The 23,786-nt window shown below is 34.1% G+C and overlaps 2 protein-coding genes, 1 long non-coding RNA gene and 1 pseudogene across 3 annotated transcripts in view; 2 read left to right on the forward strand and 2 right to left on the reverse strand.

Moving 5' to 3' along the window:
- The window catches only part of LOC134266003 (QRFP-like peptide receptor), a 179,760-nt gene that overhangs the window by 85,872 nt on the left and 70,102 nt on the right, over nt 1–23,786 (reverse strand). The window lies entirely within an intron of this gene.
- Nucleotides 787–3,781, reverse strand: LOC134265567 (uncharacterized). Its single transcript, XM_062747797.1, has 5 exons — nt 3,673–3,781; nt 3,330–3,506; nt 1,786–1,973; nt 1,587–1,643; nt 787–1,110 (listed from the first exon to the last, which is right to left on the reverse strand). The coding sequence occupies exons 3-5, from the start codon at nt 1,960–1,962 to the stop codon at nt 787–789; spliced, it is 558 nt and encodes a 185-aa protein (XP_062603781.1). The 5' UTR covers nt 1,963–1,973; nt 3,330–3,506; nt 3,673–3,781.
- Nucleotides 7,138–7,806, forward strand: LOC134265397 (uncharacterized). Its single transcript, XR_009991747.1, has 3 exons — nt 7,138–7,194; nt 7,383–7,483; nt 7,585–7,806. It is a non-coding gene; the product is annotated as an uncharacterized LOC134265397 (long non-coding RNA).
- Nucleotides 20,006–21,122, forward strand: LOC134265579 (uncharacterized; annotated as a pseudogene).

Genomic DNA, 23,786 nt, shown 5'->3' on the forward strand with positions numbered 1-23,786 from the left:
TTTAAATAAATTGAGTAAGAAATATATACATGTATCTCGCAGGCTCCGTCGCTATCACTTCGTGTCTTTTGTCCATATCACTTGCCATTAGCTACATGTAACGTCCTACACTGAAGTCTATAATTGTAAAATATTAACCACTACAATGAAGTTCGTTTGATATCACCAAAAGATACTGTTTAAAAGAAACTACTTAGTTATAACAATCGACATCATGATAAAAAAAATCGTACGAAGAAGAACTGTAATTTATAGATTCATTTATTATTAAACTGAAAATCTGGAATTTTTCAAGTTTCCCCCTCTTCGTCATTACCATTCCTGATAATTAACAAACGTGCAGGAGGAGCTCACTCAATTCAGTTACTCTTCAGTTAGAAGTAAGGTAATATAAGACTTAACGTCACAGTACCCATTATTGCCGAAAGAGACCATATTTTTCCTTGTCCTGTCCATGTTATAAGTTGACCCCAATTTTTTTTTTTTCACTTATCTCTGCAATGTCCATTTAATTAAGACGAGTGATATTTTTTATTTGAAACAATTCTATATTTACTTACTTTCAGGCTAAAAATAAACTATGTCATTGACCTTCAATAAACAGGAAGTAGAGTACCCATTATTGCCGCTTATATCTTTTTGTTATTATTCACTAATAAAAAGCTAAATGAACAAAATAATTTTACAAAGCCGACAACAGAAGACAGATAAAAGTTTCTGAAGTAAAAATATTTATTCAGAAACGCGATTTAAAATGTTTATATGAAATGTCTTATTTTTTTTTTTTCAATGTGTGTCAACCGCATGCGCAGACAAGATAAGCGCATTCTCAGACAGGTAGGGTGTGAAGAAGAAAGCAGCGCTATTCCTCCCAGCTGGCACAGTCTTGGCAAATAGGACGGGTGTCGGTAGTGTCTCTTCATTTGTAAAGCCTTGACAGACACAGTGGAACCAGCTGTCACACACATTGCAGTTAAACCAGCCATCAAATTCTCGATCGGACGTGCTCGTTGATGGGGCCTCGTGGCTCGTGCAGAAAGAACATAATGTAGTGTCCACTTCCACTTCCTCGCCGACTGCAGCAACTGGCTCTTCATCATTTAAATACCTCTGAAAATTATGTTTAAAGAAATGAAGAATTATTTTATGATGTAAGTATTTATCAACCCCCACCCCCATTTTCTCCCAACACACACAAACATCACTGGTATGTTCAATTCCTATTTTTTTTTTTTTATCGTCACAGTATCGCATAAACAAAAAAAAACTATGTTGCTTTTATTAAAAGAACAATGCTTGTCTTGACCCGTCACCCCAAATTCTGCTTATGTTAAAAGATTAGAACAGAGTCTTTGGTCAAATAGGGTTAAAACCCCTGTAATATCACTGGCACTGCTATGTCCCATCTGTATTGTAATCATGCACAGAAAACATGACAAGTGAAAATAGTTGAGGTCCCCAAAAAATAGAAAAATAAGGCAAGTTCAGAATTTTGAAGTCTTGCTTCGTTGTTTATTGGTCATAAAAACGGTTATCACCTGGTACCAGGTTATGTAAGAAAAAAAAAGCTGGATAATTGTACGTACCTTTGGTTTTCTTGTTTTTCTCTTCGGTTTTTGAATAATTGGTAACGATTCATTGTCCTTACAATCATGAAAATGAAAATTATAAGAAATTAGTAGACATTAATTAGTTTTAAATAAATTAGCTGTAGCTGTATGAATTAAAAAAAAATAAAAAGAGAACAATCTGTACACAAAATATATACATGTAATGTTATATTACCTCGGAATCTCTATTTCTGGATTCCTTTTGTGTTTTTTTCCTCTGTTTTCTTTTCTCCTCTGCCTCTCTTTTTCTCTTCTCGGCTTCTTTCTTCCTATTTTCTACCAACTCTTTCTTTTCCTCTCTCCTCTTCCTTTTTTTCTCCTCCTCTGCCTCCTTTTTCAACAATTGTTCCATTATTTCATCTCCTACAATTTAAATGTTTAAAGTTACATTTGTATTTGGATAGCTATAAGTATAGAAATGAATTTAAACAAGTTACATTAGATGCTGGAAAAGATTTTTATTAGGGCCCCGCAAGGATTTGCGGGTGCCCTATAGTAATCACTCTGTCTGTCTGTCTGTCATTCTTCCGTCCACAAATTTTCTGTTTTTTCCTAATAACTTTTTTTTATGGTAGCCCAATTTAGTTCAAATTTGGTATGGTAGTTCAGTAGGCAAAAAGACATATTTTGATGCTAAGTTTGTCTCTCTATGTCCTCTGGTTTGGAGCTGGGGTGGTGGGGTAGATTCCTTAACTATGCATAAGAATGAATGGGCAACTTTTTTTATGGTTGTCCAATCAAGTACAAATTTGGTATGGTAGTTCAGTAGGCAGAAATACATATTTTGATGCTAAGTTTGGTTCTCTATGTCCCCTGGTTTGGAGCTGGGGTGGTGGGGTAGATTCCTCAACTTTATATAAGAATGCATTGGCAAAGAGAGATAACTGCTGAAGATGTTCCCATTGTAAACTGAATGCTGCTATGAGTCCCTTGGGATTAATTAGCTTTCCTTCTGAAGAAAATCCAGAGCATTATCTTTATCTGTCACATTGAGATGAATTACCACCTCTGTCTGCAAATGAAGTTTGTTTTGAAGTTAAGTCAATTTGGAATGCTATGAACACTCTGAAATGTGGATTTAAATATAAATTTTTATAATTTATTTTTGTTTAATAGTTATGATTTCATTGAATTCTAAAAACAAGAAATAGATTAAAGAAGAGTTTTTGATTTACTTTTTTTCAACTGAAAAAGTTCTTATTTTAACTTTAGAAGAAAATGATGAGAGAGGTACAATTAATCCCTTGGGAGTAATTATCTAGCCTGCTGCAGAAAATTTAGTAGGCTTTTCTTTAACTGTCACTTTAAGATTAATGAAAACCTTTGTCTGCAACTGCTGTTTGTTTTGAAGTTAAGGTCAAGTCTTCATGATATTTGCATTCATTGAAGGCTGGCATTTTATATAACACAAGCATCATAATTGTTTAAATATACATTCAATGTTAAGTTGTTCTTTACTGCCTAATGTAAATACAAGGATATTATTTTCAGGTTTTTGAATATTCAGGAATTATCTTGAAATTTTAAGAATACAGTTGCTGTTGCTTATTTTCGTACATTTTTTAATCATTCTGTAAGCTGCACCCTTTTAATTCTACCCCATGGCGGGGCCCTTGCTGACTGGTCAGTTTCTAGTTATTTCTACTATATGTGGGAATAATAAGTTCTTCTTGATTGTCAAAAATGAAATAAACTAGAAAAATTGCTTTGGAATTTAACCTGTTAATACTCTTGATTTCGTAATAACCCTTCTTTTTTTCTCAGGTGGTACGTGAAAGATAGGAAGGAAAATCTCGGACAAGGTTTCTGGAATTAAACCTTGCCTGACCAGGGGATGCTTCTCACAGAAATGCCCACATGCATGGCACAGGATTTCATGTCTTTCAACTTGATTTTCTTAATGGAAGATAAGATGATTACAGGTATTTTTGTTTTTCAAATGTTTGAATTTCTTTGTTAAAAATATTCTTTTTTATTGTAATTGAAATTTGTCTCTTTCATTTAGATGTGGTGCCAAAGTATATTTGCATGTTTAATTTTAGAGGATCACCAAATCAATTACCAGGGACCACACTTTGGGGTGCAAATGGATATTTGTCGGCCGGGGCAAGTTGTTTAACATCAATGGCGTCAGGATTGAAAGGGAAAATTCCAGTTTTCCTGAAGGCCTCCTTAATGTGGTGTGGACTGAAGGAATGGTCGATGGCTGAAGATAACACTGGTGCAGATCTGAAGATGGAAAGGGAACACAGGTGTTATGCAATATGATTTTAGTGTATGCAACCAAGGTTACTTCTTGAACAACTTTGACATATTTCATAATAAGTTGAGTCATTGTAAGGTATTCAACTTCTAATTGTACTACATGTATCTTTTCAAACCATTTTTGAGTTACTTGATTGTCAATCAGAATCAGTTTTCTGAAGAAATTATCAAAAGTATAAATTTGACAGTTTTAGGAAAGAATTTATCTTATCAGCTGAATTTCAAATTTAAGATACTGAGATAATTTTTTTCAGGTAGACATGAATAATGGGTCCGTACTTTGCCTTGCCAATCACCAAGTCTTTCCTTGCATACCCAAGGTTGACAGCAATGTCTGAAAATTTTTTTTTTCATTGGCTTGAACAGCGCCACATCCAAGGGCTGAGTTACGTGGGTGGTGTGGGGAGGCAATCCATTTAATTCGACTCCTTCTGCCTTGGCTCGCTGAATGAGCTTCAGAGTAAGGTGGCTCTCATGATTGTCGAGAATGAGAAGAGAAGGACGCTTAGAACAGTTGGGGAGAAAAATGGTCTCAAACCATTTATAAAACAGCTCTCCGTCCATGTACCCATTCGATGAAGTGCCGAAAAGCCAATCTCTAGGAACACCTGATAGAATTTTAATTATTTATTAGAAAAAAAATCTGTAAAAGAAAACAATAAAGTAGGTAGAGACTTAAAATTTTTATTTAACCTTTTTGATGTTATTTGAGATCGAATTATTAATTAAGTGAAATGTTGGTATTGTTGTTTACATATGTAATTTTTAAAAGTTAAAAAAAAAAAAAAGAATGTAAATATCTTAAATATGTAAAAAAAAAAAAAAAAAAAAATTATGTAACATTTAAAAGTAATGGACAGGTTGATTTGTAAATATTTTGAACGAAGATATGTTCCATGTTTTTAATACCATAAAATTCAAGGTGTCAATTTTTAAATATTTGTAAACATAGTGCAAGAGCTGATTGTTCATTTGTATTGGATTACTATTGTTACAATAATACATGTACATTGTATATTATTTTGTTGGACATTTACCATCTCTGTAACATCCACTCGGGAAACTATTTTCGTATATCAGAAATGTAGGGAGGGTTTGCCCATTTGCTGCTACGCAGATGGTTGCGGTAATATGGCTCATGGAAGCAACATTTCTGGCATAGGTATGGTTTCTTACTTTCTCCGTGACGACCTTCTCTCTTTTATCAGATTTTCCAAATCCAGTCTCGTCGACATTAAAAATTCGAGAAGGCTTGTCACTTATGCCTAAGAAAGTGTCATAACATGTATATACATTATATTTTTTTTATTGTTTTGTAAATATAGAATGTTCAAAAATGAAAGAAATTTTGCTTAAGTTTTTTTAATCTAATTTTTCCTCTTGTTGGAGCATGGAATTTCTTCAACTGGATTGCATTTTGTTTTAGATTTTCTTTTCACTAATTAGTTATACATGTATTGATATATTTGTTGGATCTTTTCTTTAATTCAATGGCAAAGAGCTTGAATAGTTGTAATTGTAAACATTTGTATTTTAATCAAATTCAAAACATTTATATAGTGTAACTCGTATTGTTTTAAGAAGTTTTTCATAAATTCACAAATAACTGATACTTTATTTGCTTGTTTGTTTGTTTTTTTAATTCAGAGCAAGGAGCTTGAACAATTGAAATTGTTTTACTGTTCTCGAGTTCTTTTTTTTTATACTTACCCAAATCTTTCAAACATTTTTCCAACAGTTTAAAGTGCTCACTCATCACTGTAGAATTGGCCATTCCATAGCGACCACGGTCAATAGAATCTAGTGTTCTCAAAGCAATGTCAGGGTGTCTTTTCAAGAACCCTCTAAACCATTTGTCTGATGGTCCACTTACAGCATTGACATTAATCAGGGAGTTGCCTTCCTTGTTGATGATTTCACGTACAAATGCCTATTTATTTATGGGATTAATTTATCAGGAGTAAACAAATATAACATGGAAACATTTTAATTTCATACCGTATTATATTTTTATTTGTTATTTTATCATCATTTTCATGTTTTTAAAATCAGTATTTTTTTTCATCAATGATGTAAATAGGATTTTTATTGTATTCTGAATTTGTTATAATTTTTAATCTGGTTTGTAACTTTTATTTCACCTTTATCTTTTTTCTTGTTAATGGAAATGCCCTTTCTGCACAGTACTTTATATAATTGACCAAGCTTTCTTCCTGTTTTGTGGTAAGACACCTGTTGGGATATCCTTTAATTATATGTTTTTGTCTGTATCTTAGGGTTCTCACTGGGATGTTGTATTTCCTTGATGCCTTTTCTGCTGAAATTTTATTTTTTCTCATATCCTCTAAAGCACTCATTAGCTGTGTGTTTGTGTAATTTTTCCTTTTCTTCATCTTTATAAATAAAAAGATAATTGCCACTTGTTTGTGTTAAATCAAAAAAAAAAAAGAAAGATAGAAAAAAAAGCAGCGATGAACAAGAGGAACAACTGCTGCTGAAGAAATGTATGAGTAATGCCCCTTTTTTTGAAGACAGGTGCGAGATGGGGTGGATCTTTAATCCACTTCCGGTAAAAGAAAATATGGCGTCGCACAGCAAGCAGACGCTTCGTACTCTCTGTGAATAATTCTGTAAATTACTTTTATTGGAAGTAATTACTTTAATATTTTTATATCGTATCATCTCAAGACGGGAAATATGTAAAGGATTTAAACTTGAACCGAGCTTGACCTGTCATCAAATGGGATATTTAGTCTAAATTTTCACGACATGTGCTGTCGCACGAATGCTAAGGCCAAATTTTTTTTATTAGTTGTTTTACGGATCCGCCGACCCCATTTTTGTAAGTTTTGGAAAAAAAATAAAAATTCCATTCAATCCTTTTTCTATAATCGCCGATCGAACTTTACTTCAAACATAAAAAAAAATCCGGAAATGACCGTACATTGTTTGAATTTTACTTAGTTGTGATCAGAATCATGTAAACGCTTCTACTATTGACCCTTTTAATAAAAACTCTGCAAGCGTTTTATAGTCAGAGATGAAATAAGTATGACGGCCATGTGAAACAATTTAGGTTTTTTAAAACAGAATATAAATGTTTTAAGAACAATATTAAATGTATAAATGTATGACGGTTTTTATGAGCTGTATAATGCTGGTGATATATATATGATGTTATCTGATCAGCGAATGGAGTGTGGTGGTTGAGGAAATTACAGCCAAAACCAACAAATCTGATGTCGTCACTTGCACTCCATCTGACACCCATAACTTTTCTTTGAGGGTTTGGCGAAGTTTTAAACAGTTATATCTAATGGTTAGTTAACAGTTCATATATTATTTATGACATTTTTAAAAGCACATGTTTGACTGTATTTTAAAAATCTGCAAGACGTGTTGTCAATTGTTAAAGCGTCAGAGAAACAAAAGACTTTTTTGTCATTGTACAGGTATGAATCTATCAAATGATGTGAAAGAAATGTTTCTTAAAGTTTTAAATTTTAGATTTGGAAAAGGAACTGACTCATCAGGATGTTCTAAGACAAAAAATGTTTGTATGAGAGTCATAGGAATGTGAAACCCTATGGGGATGACTTATCATTCTAGTAAGTTTATTTGTGTTCATTGATTGTGCACTGAGTTTTAGTTTTATACTGTTTAAGAAAAGGTATTATCTGAATTTGATTAAACTTTTATTATTTTACAGGGGGTTGTGTAAAATTTGCTGAAGTGTGTTTTTCTGTGGCAATGTGGACGTAGCAGTGAGAGGACACCCGTATCCAGTCATAGACATACACAGAAAAGTTTAGCATTGTTCACATAATATGTCTCTCTGCTCGAAGAATCGTTCTCTTTTAGTGAGGAATGCCAAGAAAAAGACATTTCTGTGCAATGTTCTGAGGTTGATTTCCCCAACTGCTTTGATATGCTGCATATTAAAAGTTTTGAACATTGAACACTTCTTCTTGTTTTTTTTTTTTTTTTGTAGTCACCCAATGGACATTTTCCCCCAAAAAATCCGTAAAACAACTAATAAAAAAAAATGGCCTAATGGATGTGTTTTCAAAGGCTTACCTTATCTACGGTAAGTTTTCTTTATCTTTCGCCTTTATTCCTTTCTTCTCAACGGTAGGTGACTTGAGAATATGATGTAATTTATGTATTTTACGTCATAATTAAAAACAACAACAAATTGGCGGATTTTTAATTGATTTTATTAGTTTCGGCAATAATGGGTACTTGGCAATAATGGGTACTGTAACGTTAGACTTTGCAGAAGATGCAAGAAACCTTTCGTCGTCAACGTGACGCGTGGAAGGGCGTCTTCTCTAGAGTCGTGGACTAAGGATTTATTATTACATTTTTACCCGTGAAATATTGTAATTTATTCATTGAATAAAAATGATATCCTGTCATAGTGTGAAAGGATATCAAAATGATATCCTGTCACAGTGTGACGAATATCAGAAGTGCGGGAAAACTCTCGATTTCCCTTCCCATAACGAAAATTGCTGTAAAAAAATCTTCCTTGACCTAATATAAGATCGATGGAAATAAATAAACCATTCTGACAGCGAATAAAACTGTCAAAATTACCAAAAATATGTTGCTAAATCCATGTTTACAGTGTTTTCACCTCACTTAGCTATGACGTCTCAACCGCTCAACTATGACGTCACGAGCCTATGACTTTATTACAAAAAGACAGAGGCAAAGGAAAAATCAAAGAATTATTTTAAAAATGTAATAAACAGAAAATTCAATGTTTTGTAGTTGAATATGGAATTTATTTCACTCGTGAGACAGGATTTTTTGATATTTTCACTCGTGCTTCGCACTCGTGAAAATATCAAAAATCCTGTCCCATTCGTGAAATAAATTCCATATTCAACTACAAAACATTGAATATCCTCTATATCCTTATTGTGGATAAGATTCCAACCGTGGGACTTTGAGTTCTGTCCTTCGGATGAGACCGTATTTAAACCGAAATCTCGTGTTGCAACAGGCGTTGGCACGAAAAAGATTCCTCACTGCTCCTGAGTGTATGTCAAAATTCACAGCTTTCAACCGGCAATTGGAGGCGTCTCTATATGAGAAACAAGTTTTCGAGACGGAGTTCAACAAACAGGAGACATTTTATTCCTATTTATATGAAAGACAGAATAAATCACCTGGGACGGAAAAGGAGGTAAAATATACAAGCATGTATAGATAAGAGTTGTGTCCAAAAAAGGAGTTAATTTTAAAGTACTTTCAAGGAGATCGTTTGTAAGAAGTCATCACTTTCCGCATCTTTGTACCAAAAAATGAGAACCAATGTAAATGTTGAAGTTACAGGGTTTTGCTAAGTATCTACCGCAACATCAGAGAAGGCCAACCTAAAAATATTCTTCACCAACATGAAATATTTCTCTCTTGATATTAAACAGGGCTCTCCTGATGGCATTTCTGCACTCAAGTCTCAAGAGCAACTCTTGAAAGAGTATAACAACGATCTGCCTTGGAAGTATTCGATACGAAAGTCACCTTGAAAACAATTAATAAAAAGAAATGACGGAGTTTTTATGTCCTTTGAAATAAAACATATGGAAATAACGTACAGTATTTAAGATCAAAGGTCCATAAAACAATTGCAACACAAAATTGGAGCAGAGCAAATACGGACCACCGAAACATCAGAGGTGGGATCAGATGCCATGGAGGAGTGAGCATCCTCTGCCGACCGGTCACACTCTATACAGGAAGTTTTTTTTTTGCGCCAATTTCCCCATGCCACAAAGTACTTGTCTCACCAAGTGAACTATTTTTTCAAACTAACCAATCCACTATTTTGGCTACAAAAACATTGTAAAAAGTGGTCATAGTAAAATATTTAGAAACAAACCTGCAGTTTTGTTTTATTGAGTTATGTGACCCATGGACCTCTTTTCATTTTCATTAACACCCACTCAGGTGAATTCGAAACACTACAGGTCATTAAGTCGCCAAGTAAAACGAACATATTTTGCTCACGCTTTGGCAGAAAACATGGCATTTATCACTGGCGAGTGTAAACAGGATTAATACCTTTAATTTTTGATTACAGATAATTGTGAAGTAATTCTACCTCTTCCTATTTTTCATTGATCACACACGCGTATCAGCCATAAAATTTGGTGATAACTCTTAGTTAATGGTTATGATTCATATTGTCAGCTATCTATCCTGGTCGAGCTCTGTTTATCATAGTTCGTTTTACATAAGGTATTAATTTTACAATTGTTGTTGAAAAAAAACAAGAATGACTTACTAGCATAGTCCCTGATGACCTTGGCGAGTAGGTGTAACAATAATTTTGTAACATATTACTCTTCCCATTTTTTTCCTCCATGAAAAAGGTTTTTGGCCTGATGTCAAATTATACCTAATCCCACAGACTTTTGAACTTGAATACTGTGATTGTCAATATATTATCTGAAATGTTTTACATCTGGTATATTTGTTTTATTATGTAAAAATATTTACATAGGTTGTCTATGGGTAATAACTTTATGAGTCCAAGTATATACATTTCCAAACAAACTGAAAAAAAGATAATGTAGTCGCTGTAATGTTTTGTTGGTTTTCAAAATATGAAAATACATCACTTGCCAGTGGAGGGCTGCATATTTACCTGATTCCGTACGTGGACAATGAGGATCCCTTTCGTGCCAGCACCTACAGTGACACGGGACCCCTGTTTATATAGTCTCATGTTCAGGACCGGCCTCCACGTTCTGCAGCAGGATTAAACTCCCAATGTAAGGACCAACTCCTTACACCGCAACTCTAGAGGAAACTCTCTAACCTACACGCCACGCAGGTGACTTGTGTAAGAGTAAAACATGAATATAAGTCAATTAAGTGTTAAAAAATTGTATTTATTCGTTCACTAGCAAAATATTAAGAGCCAGGGTTTCTTTTGAAGAAATGATGCCCGTGACTTAAGAGAGTTAACTCTTGTTCCTTAAATAATCAACCGCGTGTTTTGAAAGGAGGCGGGCGTCGTTTATTTTCACTTAAGAACAGACGTCTCTGTTGAGACTATAGCTCTACTGGTTTGTTCTTATACGAAAGGAAGAGAAAAATTGCAGTTGGAGTTGAAACTTTGCACAAATAGAATAATGATCCTTGATGTAATCCTATTTTTGTGACAAGATTGCAACAAGACTATAACTGTTGTAAAATAGTAGCCTTTAAAAAGAATTTCACAGAAAATAAAATATCTAAGTATAGTCTACGTACATGTCGCATTACATTAAAATCAGACTAAAACTGCAGGAAGAGTAGCATCACAGAATTATACAGTCCTGGCCAGTAAAAATATCGTAGCTTATTAATACATTTACTTTCTTTGCTTTTGATACGCACAGGAGCAGAGAAGATTTCAAAGAAATAATGGATTCAACACAGCCCTACCTTAACACCAAAACCAATGATGAAAGGTAATGAATTTCGCAGACTTGGAAGTGGTACCCTCATCATCATACAACTGCACTTAGTTGAAGATTTTTAAAGAATTATCACATTTTCACAATATTCTCAATAGACACCCCCCCCCCCCCCCCCCCCGAAATTAGAAACAAAAGCCCCTCACCCTGGCACCACGGACTTTTAAACATTTTGTATGAAGCACCCCCTGTTCATCATAACTATGCACTTCGTTCATCTGCTCAACACTAAATATTACTAAGGGATGTTAAACAGATTACGTGCATTTTCACTACATAATTAATATCATCATTGTCACCAGAACCCCCGACCCTGGGGCCATGAAATTCAGTTTTGGAAGAAGCACTCTTACTCAACATAAATATATACTTACTTGGTTTATATCATACCTAGGATTAGAGGGGGTGATTTTCAAAGAATTATGCATTTTCATTATGATTTATAATCAATAGACCCCCACCCCTTTATACCAGAACTCCTGACCCAGGGGCAAAGAAATTCACAATTTTGGAAGAGTTACTCACGTTCAATAAAACTACATTCATAGTTTATTTGATACCCAGGAGCAGAGGAAAAGGTTTTCCAAGAATTTATGTATTTTCATGATATAAAATCAAATAGGCAGCTCCGTTTGCAGGAGCCCAAAGAAAGCACAATATAGAACCCCTGACCCTGGGGCCATAAAATTCACAATTCTGGATGAGGCATTTTTGCTCATCATTATTAAATACCTAGTTTATTAAATACCAAGGAGCAGAGAAGAAGATTTTCAAAGAATCAATGTATTTTCACTATAATCAATAGAGCCCCGCCCTAACACAAGAACTCCAGACCCTAAAATTCACAATTTTAGAAGAGGCATTCTTGCTCAACATAACTATGTATTTAATTTATTTAATACCCAGAATCAGAGAAGAAGATTATATATTCACTTTATGATTAATAGAGCCCCATCCTAACACCAGAATCCCAGACCCAGGGGCCATGAAATTCACAATTTTGGAAGAGCCTGTAATGTACTTTAGTATGTTTATGTACGACTTATCTAATAATGGTATGACTTATCTATTAACGGAAGTTGGGGTTATCTGCCCTTGCTATCTCTGTTTTTTACCGCCATGTCTGAATGCTCCACTGCACATTAAATTCTGTATCATACACCCAACCGGTGTCTGTTAATAATATACTACATGGTGTCAGAAGAAACTCGAATTCGGAATGGCAACTCTTCCGTTCGATCAGCCCAGATTCGACTGGCAAGCTGGAGATCTGTACCAGGAATTTTATCGGTTCAAGCAACACGTGGGTTATATCTTCAAAGGGCCACTAGAGAAATCCGATGACAAACATAAGGCAGGATGGATCGGCATGTGGATTGGACAAGAAGGTAGGGAAGTGTACAAGACTTTTGTGTTTGAAAATAATAATAATAATAATAATACTTTATTTTAAGAGGGTAACCCGATTAGTGCAATGCACTAGTCTTCCTCGGGGCCCTCTAAGCATGTTCACAATAATACAATAATAAAATCATTGTACAATAATAAATAATACAACATGACGTAAAAATACAAGCACATATAGATTTCAGGAGATTTTAGTTGCGGCACGTTATTATGAATTTTTCTACATTTTTACAAAATGTGTGTAAATTCTGTGAAAAACGTATGTACAAAGGTAATTTGTTCCATAAATGAACACCGGAATAATGAAAAGAATTTTTAAATTGATTTGTTCGATATTTCGGTAGATGAAGGTCATAGTTTGTTTCAGATCGTAGAGCATAACTACTAGAAGAAATAAATTCAAAAGAGTCTCTTAAATAAGTGGGTGCCATACCATGAAGTGTTTTGTACAGTAATATATATTTATGAAAATCGATCAACTCATAAATAGTCAGCCATCCAAGTTTTTCGAATAATGGTAGTGAAGGGGCATCATAAGCCACATCTAGTATAATACGGGCTGCCCTTTTTTGCAATTTAAAAACTCTATCTATGCCAGCACCTGGCGCATTACCCCAAATAGTTAGGCAATAATTCAAAGAGGGCAGAATGTATGCATTATAGAATAGTTTTCTTGTATGTAAGGGAAGGAATTTTTTTAATTTTGCGTAAGGTATATAATTTATATGTCAAAGATTTACAAACTGAGTCAATATGGTGATTATAGCGCAATGAACCATCAATATGCACTCCCAGAAGTTTTTCAGATTCAACATTTTCAATTAATTTGTTTGAAGTATATAAATTTAGTTCAGGTGAATCTATTCTTGATTTTCTCTGCTGAGTTCCCATAAGCATACATTTTGTCTTATTGGTATTTAACACCATTTGATTTTTGGAACACCAATTTTCAATCTCACACAAATCAAAGTTAAGGGATTCTCAATACCTTCTATATTTTTATGATATGTATGCAAGGTTGCATCATCGGCAAACATATCAATATCTGTTCTATTTACATGTAAAGGGAGATCATTTATATACAATAAAAATGATAGGGGACCTAAGATTGATCCTTGGGGCACTCCTGCTGTGACGGGCAAAAAATCAGAGGAATATGTTCCTATTTTTACACACTGAGACCTTGAGGTTAAATAAGAATGAAACCATTTAATAGCCATTTGATCAAAGTGATATGATTGAAGTTTACTTATAAGAATTTCATGATTAACCAAATCAAATGCCTTGCTAAAGTCAATGAAAGTTATGCCTACTAGATTTCCTTGGTCCATAGCTTGTAGCCAATTATCTGTAAGTTTTGTAAGAGCCGTTTGACATGAATGAAATTCTCGAAATCCAGATTGTGATTTAAATAAAAGATCAAAGTTAGAGGCAAAGTTACATATTTGATTTGCTATGTGTTTTTCAACTAATTTTGATAATGTTGGAAGAATGGATATCGGTCTGTAGTTCCCTGGATCTGCGTGGTCGCCATTTTTGAAAATAGGAGTGACTTTTGCTTGTTTTAAACTGGATGGAAATACTCCATTAGTGATACTAGCATTTATAAGATGTGTAATAGATTTGCATATGACATTTAGAAGACGAGGTCCGATAAAGTCTATACCGGCTGACTTATTTACATCAAGTGTATTCAACATATTCAATACTTCAAATTCAGTTATTTCATTAATACTGAAAAAATCTTCTTTCCCTAGTTTAGTTTCTGTATATCGATTTAATAATTCTGAATCAAAACTTTGTACTGACATATCTGCTAATAATTTACAGGATATTTCCGTAAAGTGTTTGTTAAAAATATCAACAACATCCTGCACATCCAGGCGCGTAGCCAGCATGAAAATGAAGTGTACGCAGAAAACGGTCGGGGGTCTGGGGGCCGCCTTGAGGCCCCCAGTGGGTCCAGGGCGAAGCCCTGGTAGGGGCCCAGGGGGCGAAGCCCCCGGACGCTCCTAGATTTCACGAAATCTTTCAGTCATTTTCTCGCAAAAGAAATCACGATAACATCACTTTTCTCCAGCAAACGCTTAGCTAAGTTATACTGCTTCCATTGATACTTCAGGAAGAGAACGATAATTTATCAAATTAATTTACGCATATATTGGTATTGGAAAAAAGTTTCCAAGTGTGTCAAGATAAAACAGAGTAGCAATTTCAATATCGTTAACATTGGAGTTTAAATATTTCAAAATATAAAGGGGGTGTTGCTGTCTTTTGATTACATTCATATTTGATTACTTAAACGATTCGAGAATGCTTCAATTATAATATAATTCTTTAAATTGGTAACATCAGTAAATGAAGCTATATATTTTTATTTATTTTGTTCACCATAATTTAAATTGTTTAACGACATTTATTCATTACCTCTACGGAAATTAGACCTTTGTAACTTTTTCTTTCGATAAAAGTCTCTTAGATCGCTTTCCTTCATCAAATATTTGTCCGGATAATCAGGATTACGCGGAATAACAGTTGAACATTTTGGTTCAACAATATTTTTTTCCTCAAGAATGTTGAAAGATGTTTTGGAATTGATTTTATAAAGGACTAAATTTGAATGTGCTGAAAAAAATTTGAATCGAAACAATAAGACGCAAAATAATTTGAAACACGGGTAGTGCCTCTTTTTCCCCGAATAAATTTCTCTCTTTCTTTTATTTCCTTCTTTACTTTTATCCCTCTGGCCTCTTTCTTTCTTTCTTTTTTTTTTTGGAAAATGATGTGTACGCACTTGCGTACTTGCGTATAGGCAGCTACGCGCCTGAGTCATCTTCAAAATCTAAACCATTTCGTGTGATACGGCTAGGTGTAAAAGTTTTGGATTTAGATGCCAAATGGTTTAAATAACTCCACATTTCTTTAGGACTTGAGAAATCTTCAATTGCTGATTTGTGATACTTTGATTTCGCTTGATCTATTAATTGTGTCACTTTATTTCTCCAAATTTTGTAATGTTCTGAATTCCTTTGTAAATGATATGTATCGCGTAAATGTCTAGCATCATTTATTTCCTGTGTTAGCCATTTAGGTCGAATTTCAGTCTTGACTCTTTTAGTTTTTACTTTGGCATGCTTGTTAAGAATATCATTAAACAATTCATAAAATTTATTCATTATTTCGTTTGGGTCTTTAAGTTCAAGAAGAGTGTTAAAATTCGCATTTTCTAACTCTCTCAAAAACTCGTTTTCGTTGAATTGTTTATAATCTCTATATTGGATTTCAGTATGTTTTCCTCTACGATGTATACAGTTAGTTTTCCGTGTCAAACATACAGGGTAGTGGTCAGAAATAGCAATAGGGGGCACATTTGTTTCACATATGTTTTCTGGTTTGGTTGTATAAAAATGATCAATTAAGGTACTTGAGGTACTTGTTATTCTAGTAGGAACAGTAACTATATGAGAAAGTCCAAACTCCTCTAAAGCAGATGTCCAATATTGTGGGGGGTCTTTCATTAGATCAATATTGAAATCACCCGATAGAATAATTTCAGTATCGTCACAGCAGGAAGCATAGTTCACCTCCCTTGCTAGGTCCTCCGCCCAGCAGGAGGGGGCAGATGGTGGACGATAAGCAGAGCAATAAAATATAGGTTTTGAATTTTTTAGATTTATCTCTAGCCATATTGTTTCAATATTACTGATTTCAAAATCAGTTCTACGTTTATAAGAAATGTCATTTGAAATGTATATTAAAATTCCACCACCTGCCCTTAATTAGTATTCGATCTTTTCTTTCAAAAACAAAGCCCTCAATATTTAATTCAGAGTTGCCTATCTGCTCGGTCAAAAAAGTTTCACATACAACTTACACATACAACTTAAATGTCTAAAGTTTGCCTATTTTGGAGCAATAGTTTTATTTCTTCAATTTTAGGAATAATATGACAAATATTTAAATTTCCGAATCGTAAACCTTTTTTACCAATCCAAATCCTTGGTTATTTTGTGTTGTTTGAGTATCATTATTATGGGTCAAAGGGACTGTTTTCATTACTTGTGAAACAGATTTGAATGAGCTTGGCATAGGAGAAATGACAGTGGTTTGTTCAGCTGAACTCGGGCTACTTTTAGAATCCGTGTTCGATTGTGTCTTACTTTTAACATGTGCCTAAAAAGATACACCTGACTGCCATATTGTCACGGGCATTTCTTCTCTTTATGATACCAAATATTTGGGCGTGCTGTGATGCATCCATTGTGTTTAATTTTTTTTTCTTTCAGTGTGTGCATGGGTAGCCCCATCTTGGGGCAATCGGTACACAAAAGGCAGAGCTTTTTTAAAGTCAAATGACGAAGTTACAAACCTAAAAACTACAAAGGATACTGTGTGGATTGTATGGGTTTATCCCCTAAGATGGCGGCCAAGGGACATAACTTTTGAAAAGTGTGCATGGAACTATTGAAATGGTGTACAGCAAAACTTGGTTATATAACGAAGTCGCTGGGATATTAGCAAGTACAATGAGTACAATTTAACCCATTCAAGAGTTCTTTAAAAATTCTTTACAATAACTAGGAACCTTGCCAATGTCTTAAGTTTTCCCCCCTTCATATACATATAGTTCACTTCTTTGTCAAAAACCTTTGCAAAATAACATTCCATAAGGCATATTCTTTGGAGGGAGCATGATAACAAATAGCATTAACATTAATAATATCTTATACTGATGAGATGGCATCCAATAATGATAAGATTTGTCAATATCTTCGATGCCAAAGTCCAAAGGCATACGAGTCTCTCAGAGAAAGTGGTGTTCTAAAACTACCAAACCAGGCTACACTTCGGGACTACACAAACTTCATTCAGCCACATTCTGGTTTTCAAGCTGAAGCATTGCAGGTGAAATGTCTAATATTTCAAACATATGTAATAAATATATTTAATACAAGAGTCAAACTGTTCGCAACTTATTTAAAGATCATGTGTTTGAAACTGATAGACAAAGTGAAAACATTGATCAAGTTACAGTGAAGATATACTGAAAGGAAAAAGAAACGCAGGGTAAACTTTTGAGGTGAATTAAATTTGTTTTTCTTAAAATATGTTTTAGTTTTTCTATCTAACATTTAAAACCATCTTTCAAAAAGATATAACCAAATTCCCATTTGATTTTGTCTGATAATTCATGAGTTATTGAAGCTCAAATGACGATAACCCCCAAAAGTGAAAATCGAAAACTCTCCTTATCTTCAATGCCTCTCCCGTGCATCTGTCAGAGCCTTATTTCTCCTTTGCATGGAATTTCCTGAGAGTGTTTATCTTTCAAACCATGGCTATATTTGGCATGGGAAACCACGCAAAAAAAAATAAGCCAAACGGCGCGCGCATACGCCAGTGAGAGGAATACAACAGTAAGTTGACTGGCTCAAAAAACCAAATTGCGGAATTGTTTTCTTTTAAATTTCGTATGAATGTAATGATTATAATCGTTTACTGTATACAAGGCTGTTTTTGTGGATGTAAGGTGGCGATTTAAGAGATGGCAGGACGAATAACCCGCTCGTAACATGCCTCTGTTTTGCGTTAACGTCATCGTCACGGTTCAATGAAAACCATTCCAGACCCTCTCTGACAACGGGAAACAAGTTTTATGGGGGAAAAATTTACAAGAAACTGCTAAGTAAACCGTTGTTGCCATTTTCATTAATCAGGCAATTCGAAAACAAGACCCCATTGAACTTCCGTAAACTGTGCCAAGATCGCAAGAAATTCATAATGTCTCCTAATATTGAAAAACGATGTGCATACATCATATGCATCAAATAATGCAACAAGATTTGTTGACAAACTCGTCGTTATCAAATTGCACGTGTTTTGGGCTTTTTAGCGTTTTCCCTACGTGACGTCATAAATTCCATGGTTGAGTAATTCTGAATACTGACTTTGGTGGACAGTAATTAAATTTATCTTCTGACCAATTTTCGTAATTTTCGGTCATGTGGTCAAAATTTTTTCGAACATTATGCTACCCTGCGTTTCTTTTTCCTTTCAGTATACATGGCATTTCAGTGCTTATGTTGATCTTTTAAAATAATATTTGGTTTAAGGAGCTGAAAAATATAGCTGCTGACTTACCATCAGAAAAAAAATTTGTTTTGTTTGCTTTGCTGCATGATGAGATGAAAGTCAAGACAGACCTTGTTTACGATAGAAGAAGCAATCAACTTGTTGGATTCACCAATCCGGACACTTGGTCTTTTAATGAGGTTAAATAAAGTTCTCTATGTGCAAGAAAGTCATAAAATTTCAATTATTAGTGAGGCAAAATCCCATTCATTGCTTTTATAAAATGCAATGCATTACAAATCCACTTATAATTTCTTTACCTTTCTTCTGAAATGTACAATGAAACAAAGAGAATTGCCACTCAAGTCTTAGAGTTTATGGTGTTGGGCATAAATTCACACATCAAAATGAATATTGGTCACTTCCCAACCAGATCTTCCACTACTGACGAGCTGTATCCCTTACTATGGAGAGCAATAGCATATCTGGAGATCACCAGTGGTTTGAAGGTGAACTGCCAGTTTTCATAATGGATCCACACTACAAATGATAGTATAAACTGTTTTAAATGCAGTTTTACCTGGAAAATGTCAAACTTATAACAGACTACCTAAAAGTTTTGAAATTTATGGTAAAATCATTTTAACCTAGAGGAAATTATCTCAATTAAGTGATTAATGTTAGAGCTGAAGTTTATTAACAATAAAACAATATCATAGTTGCATGATTAATGTTCAGAGAGGGTATCAGATACTCACAAACTGAAGCATATACCTTAATTAGGCTTAATGTATGTAGGTCATTTCATCGACAAGCGACAAGGTGTCTCCAAATCAAAGACTCTACAGGCTCCATAGGACTGGAAATGAAGAGGTCATTTGCAGAGCTGACAACCCATAAGCCTTGGAGAAGAGATTTGTGTGTTTTTTCTCGAATGTCCCACATCTGATTAAGACCATCAGAAACAATGTATACAAGTCACACACAGGTGGGACTCCGTATCTTTGGGTGAGTACTTAGAAGCAGTAAAAAACTGTTGATAACTTTTAGCCATGGAGAGATGAGAAAGGTAAGTGTCATCACTGTATGGTACTAAACTTATCATTTCTTTCATTTCGAAATTAGAAAAACACTAACATCCTGTGGTTACATGTTGAGAAAGTATATAATAACTTTACAGGACAAAGCTCAGATTTGACCACGTTTACCTCATTCCTTCATCCACCATGAATGTTCGTCTGGCAGCACAGGTAAACTTTTGGTCTACAAATCAATTTTAGCCCAAATTGTTTATACGTTACCATTTCAAATCTTCAACAAAATGATCTATCTACCTCAGGTTTTAAGCCATTCAGTGTCCTCTGTAATGTCTGCCTATTATAGCCCAGAAATGAGTGAAACGTCCAAGTTCTTCATGTTAGTGGACAGATTTTTTGACTGTCTTAATGGACGTTCCGTGCATTAGGCCAATCGCACAAGAAAATCTGACCTAGCTACAAACACCTTTCCTGATGACCCTAGATTTGAGGTAAAATAGTGCAGGGCATCCCTTTCATATTCCTTTTGTTCTCTTTCCACAGCTTATGTAAAACTGTATCAAATCTTTTACAGTTTTTAAAGACAGTGTTTTTGGGGTATCTTGAGGAATGGAAGCAATCTGCCATGACAAGACAAGGTTTTTTTCCAAACAGGAAAAAAAATAAGATGTTCCTCTCGACCCAAACGTATGAAGGAATAGTGATGACTGGTAAGAAATTTTCATTACTGAACATTTCAAACCGAAACAAAACAGTCATCATTAAGCTGCTCAATCTTTTCTAAGATGAATACCTCAATATATGTTTAACTATTTGCAGTCAATTCCTTCATTGATGCCACCAAGTATGTACTTCATCACGGTGGTCCATACGTGCTTAGTAGGTATTTTGTCAAGACCCCCTTGAGGAACATTTTGGGAGGCACAGAGGACTTGGAACTAGGCATGACAACCCTAATAAACATCAGCTCAGGTATCTGCAAAAAATTAGAAAAATAAATAAATAAAAAGTTATCAAAAAAAGTGCCACTTAGAAATATAAACAATGAAAATGAAATGTTAATAAAAAAAAAACAGAAAAAATCAAATAATTAAACAGAAAATTTATTTAAAAATATTTTATATGTATCATTAAGCTACCAAGAAAACCAGCTGAGAATGCAAAGGAGCCTGGCAATGAATATAGTACCAAAGGGCAACACAGCTGGGAGGAGTGAAAAAAGACAGTCACATCAGACTCTCCACTTAAAAGAATAAAAAGAAATTAATCACACAATTGGACATTGGACATCAATACATTTACGAAGAGCTTTTTGCCTGCTAGATGTTTTTGTTTTCAATTAGAAATTTTCCATCATTTGCCTGCATTTTGCATGACCTCTGATTTTTTGATAACTATACAAAATTGTTAAAAACAATTTCTCCTGAACCTCAGATTTTGAGCCAGAATGATACATGTATGTACAATCATAAAAAAAATTGAAACAGCCTTACTTTCTGAACAAATAGAGTGAGTAAAATTTGAAGTAGACGAACTGACATTGATGTACGCAAGTTTCTAAAGACTAGCTCCAAAATTACAAAAAAGCTATAGTTTCTGAGGATGGCTGAGTTAATCCACATTTCGATTTAACAGAAATCAATTTCGTAGCCCCATCTTTGTCGGTAAGTTTTTCTAAACATTTTTCAATATCAGGAAATGAACTAATTTTTTTTTTGCATCGAAACAAAACAAACCCGGCAATATATGCAACTATATCTATCTCTCCCGATCTCTACTCATTTGAGTCTAGAGAAGATTGAAAAAGGTCTGAATTTTTTTTCATGATTTCTTCAGCTGTTTTGAAAGAGATAATGGGTGACAACTGACGATTTTTGAAAATTTTAAAGATTTCATCGATAAGTAAAGGCTGTAGAAGGTGGTAATGTGCCATGCCTTTTCCTTAGCTGAAGAGGAGAAGATTTCAGACTTGAAAATGGGGTCAAGTAGTTTTAAGGCTGGGGTCAACTGGTCTGCTGTAAATACATATTTTATGTATTATTTTTAACAGTTGATAAGATGGTGCTTTTTATATACGAATAACTTTGCTTTACTTCACAATGTTTGATGCCAAGATTTACATAAATATATCTCCCCTTTTAGGAGTACATGATTTTTTGTCTAGAGGGCCACTGCTCTTTTGCAGGGCAAAATAATAAATGAAATAGTTTAGAATATGTCATATAATATTATCTATAGTACTAATATAGTAAAGTGCTACAAGACAATATTAAATATTCACATTTACAAATATCTTTCTTAGATGAACCTATTGAAGAGAAAATATGACTTTGTTCAATTCTGTGTGAATGTTATTTGGGGGTCAGAGGTCAAAGCGCGACCAAATCACAGAGCAAGGTGATACCTGGTATTTTGTCTACATATTTTTGTCACGGTGCAACTTGTTTTGGAATATTTTTAAGTTAATAACAATGAGAAAGATAAAATGATAAACAATATGGATATTTTTTTAATTACGAGATGTACGATAAATCTTCTTTTGATGTGAATAAGGTTCGTTTTGAATACTATAATTAGCCTAGAAGCGCAAATACCTTTTTAACCCGATATTCCTTTGGAGTTATGTAAACTAAAACAGGCAATACCACCGTTTTTGACTTCAAATATTGTAAGAACTTATGAAAGAGATAGTCTAAGATTATTCTCAGCAGCGACCATTGTTCTTTCACTATATACAGGTATTTCCTGAACTGGACTGCTAAACATGAATGTAAACATTCAAATGTTGGAGCGAGATAAACTAACTTTGACCAAACAACTTCTAGGTCACTGCGCATCACAACATAGAAATACGGCGACCGTTTGTGTAATAAATGCAATTTTACTTGAAATTTATTTGTCTCAAATGTAATTATAAGTAATAAAAAAAACGATGTTAAAAAGTTCACTGGGAAATGAACTTTTAGTTGGTACGTGATCAAATCTACTGAGAAGCCCTTGGGGCTTCATAGGATATGATCACATGACCAACTAAAAGTTCATTTTCCAGAGAACTTTTTAAAATTGTTGTTTATTTCTTAAATAATCATAAACTGTAAACATATAATGCAGAAAAAAAATAATCAAAGCTGTTCTAAATGGAGCACTTAATAATTAATTACCCGTGGTAGAATCAAGTAGTGTTCTAAAATGGTCAGGTAAAACAGCATCACTTTTAATTCCACCCAAGACTCGTTCTACCAATGCAACATTTACATGTATATGGTCACCAGCATCCATCACAGATATGGCTAGTTCATCAAAGTCGTCTCCCATGATTTTCTGTATTTTTTAATCATGATAAATAAATCATCGTTATCACTTTTAAAGTTCAAATATACATGTATTACGTGTTCACGCCTCGTGGTCGTGCCATGCGGTCTGACAGTCTCGAGCAAATTTATGTTAAAAAGAAACAAATATATAAAAAGAATTTAATTTTATCTTCTGAGGATAATTAAAGACTTTTATAACCTGTTGGATAAGCAGAATAATTCTTTGATTCAGATAGTTTACCTCAAATACATCAGCAATATCGTCTACTTTGTTCTCGGCCATATTGACGACAGGAAGTCTTTCTATGTCTTCCGGTGAGGGCGCTGCGAATACAAGAAGATAATTTGGCGGGAAAATGAGTCAGCGGTCCCTCTCTTATATGTCTATGTACGTATGAACAATTTCTAAAATGAGGTAAATTATTGACAAGCAAGTTGATGAAACCAGAATATCAGCAGTCTCGTTTAAAGTAATCATTTCGCAAGTTATAATGGTCGATACAATGGCCTTGTCAGCAAATACAATTTATCATACAGTCAAATGCTGACTGACGTTTTTCATACTAACTGTTAGTCCATTATTTATACACTGAATTGACGACAGAT

This window comes from Saccostrea cucullata, unplaced genomic scaffold (assembly GCF_032062105.1).
Source record: "Saccostrea cucullata isolate Sc308-1 unplaced genomic scaffold, CSIRO_AGI_Scuc_v1 ctg157, whole genome shotgun sequence".
Classification (NCBI taxonomy): domain Eukaryota; kingdom Metazoa; phylum Mollusca; class Bivalvia; order Ostreida; family Ostreidae; genus Saccostrea; species Saccostrea cuccullata.

Bases quoted from the DNA above. Each gene is read 5' to 3' on its own strand.
- LOC134265567 (XM_062747797.1), bottom strand. From the start codon at position 1,962: ATGGAACAATTGTTGAAAAAGGAGGCAGAGGAGGAGAAAAAAAGGAAG. The intron at 1,644-1,785 runs GTAATATAACAT...CATGATTGTAAG, and splicing joins CCAGAAATAGAGATTCCGAG to GACAATGAATCGTTACCAAT. The intron at 1,111-1,586 runs GTACGTACAATT...CATAATTTTCAG, and splicing joins GAAAAACAAGAAAACCAAAG to AGGTATTTAAATGATGAAGA.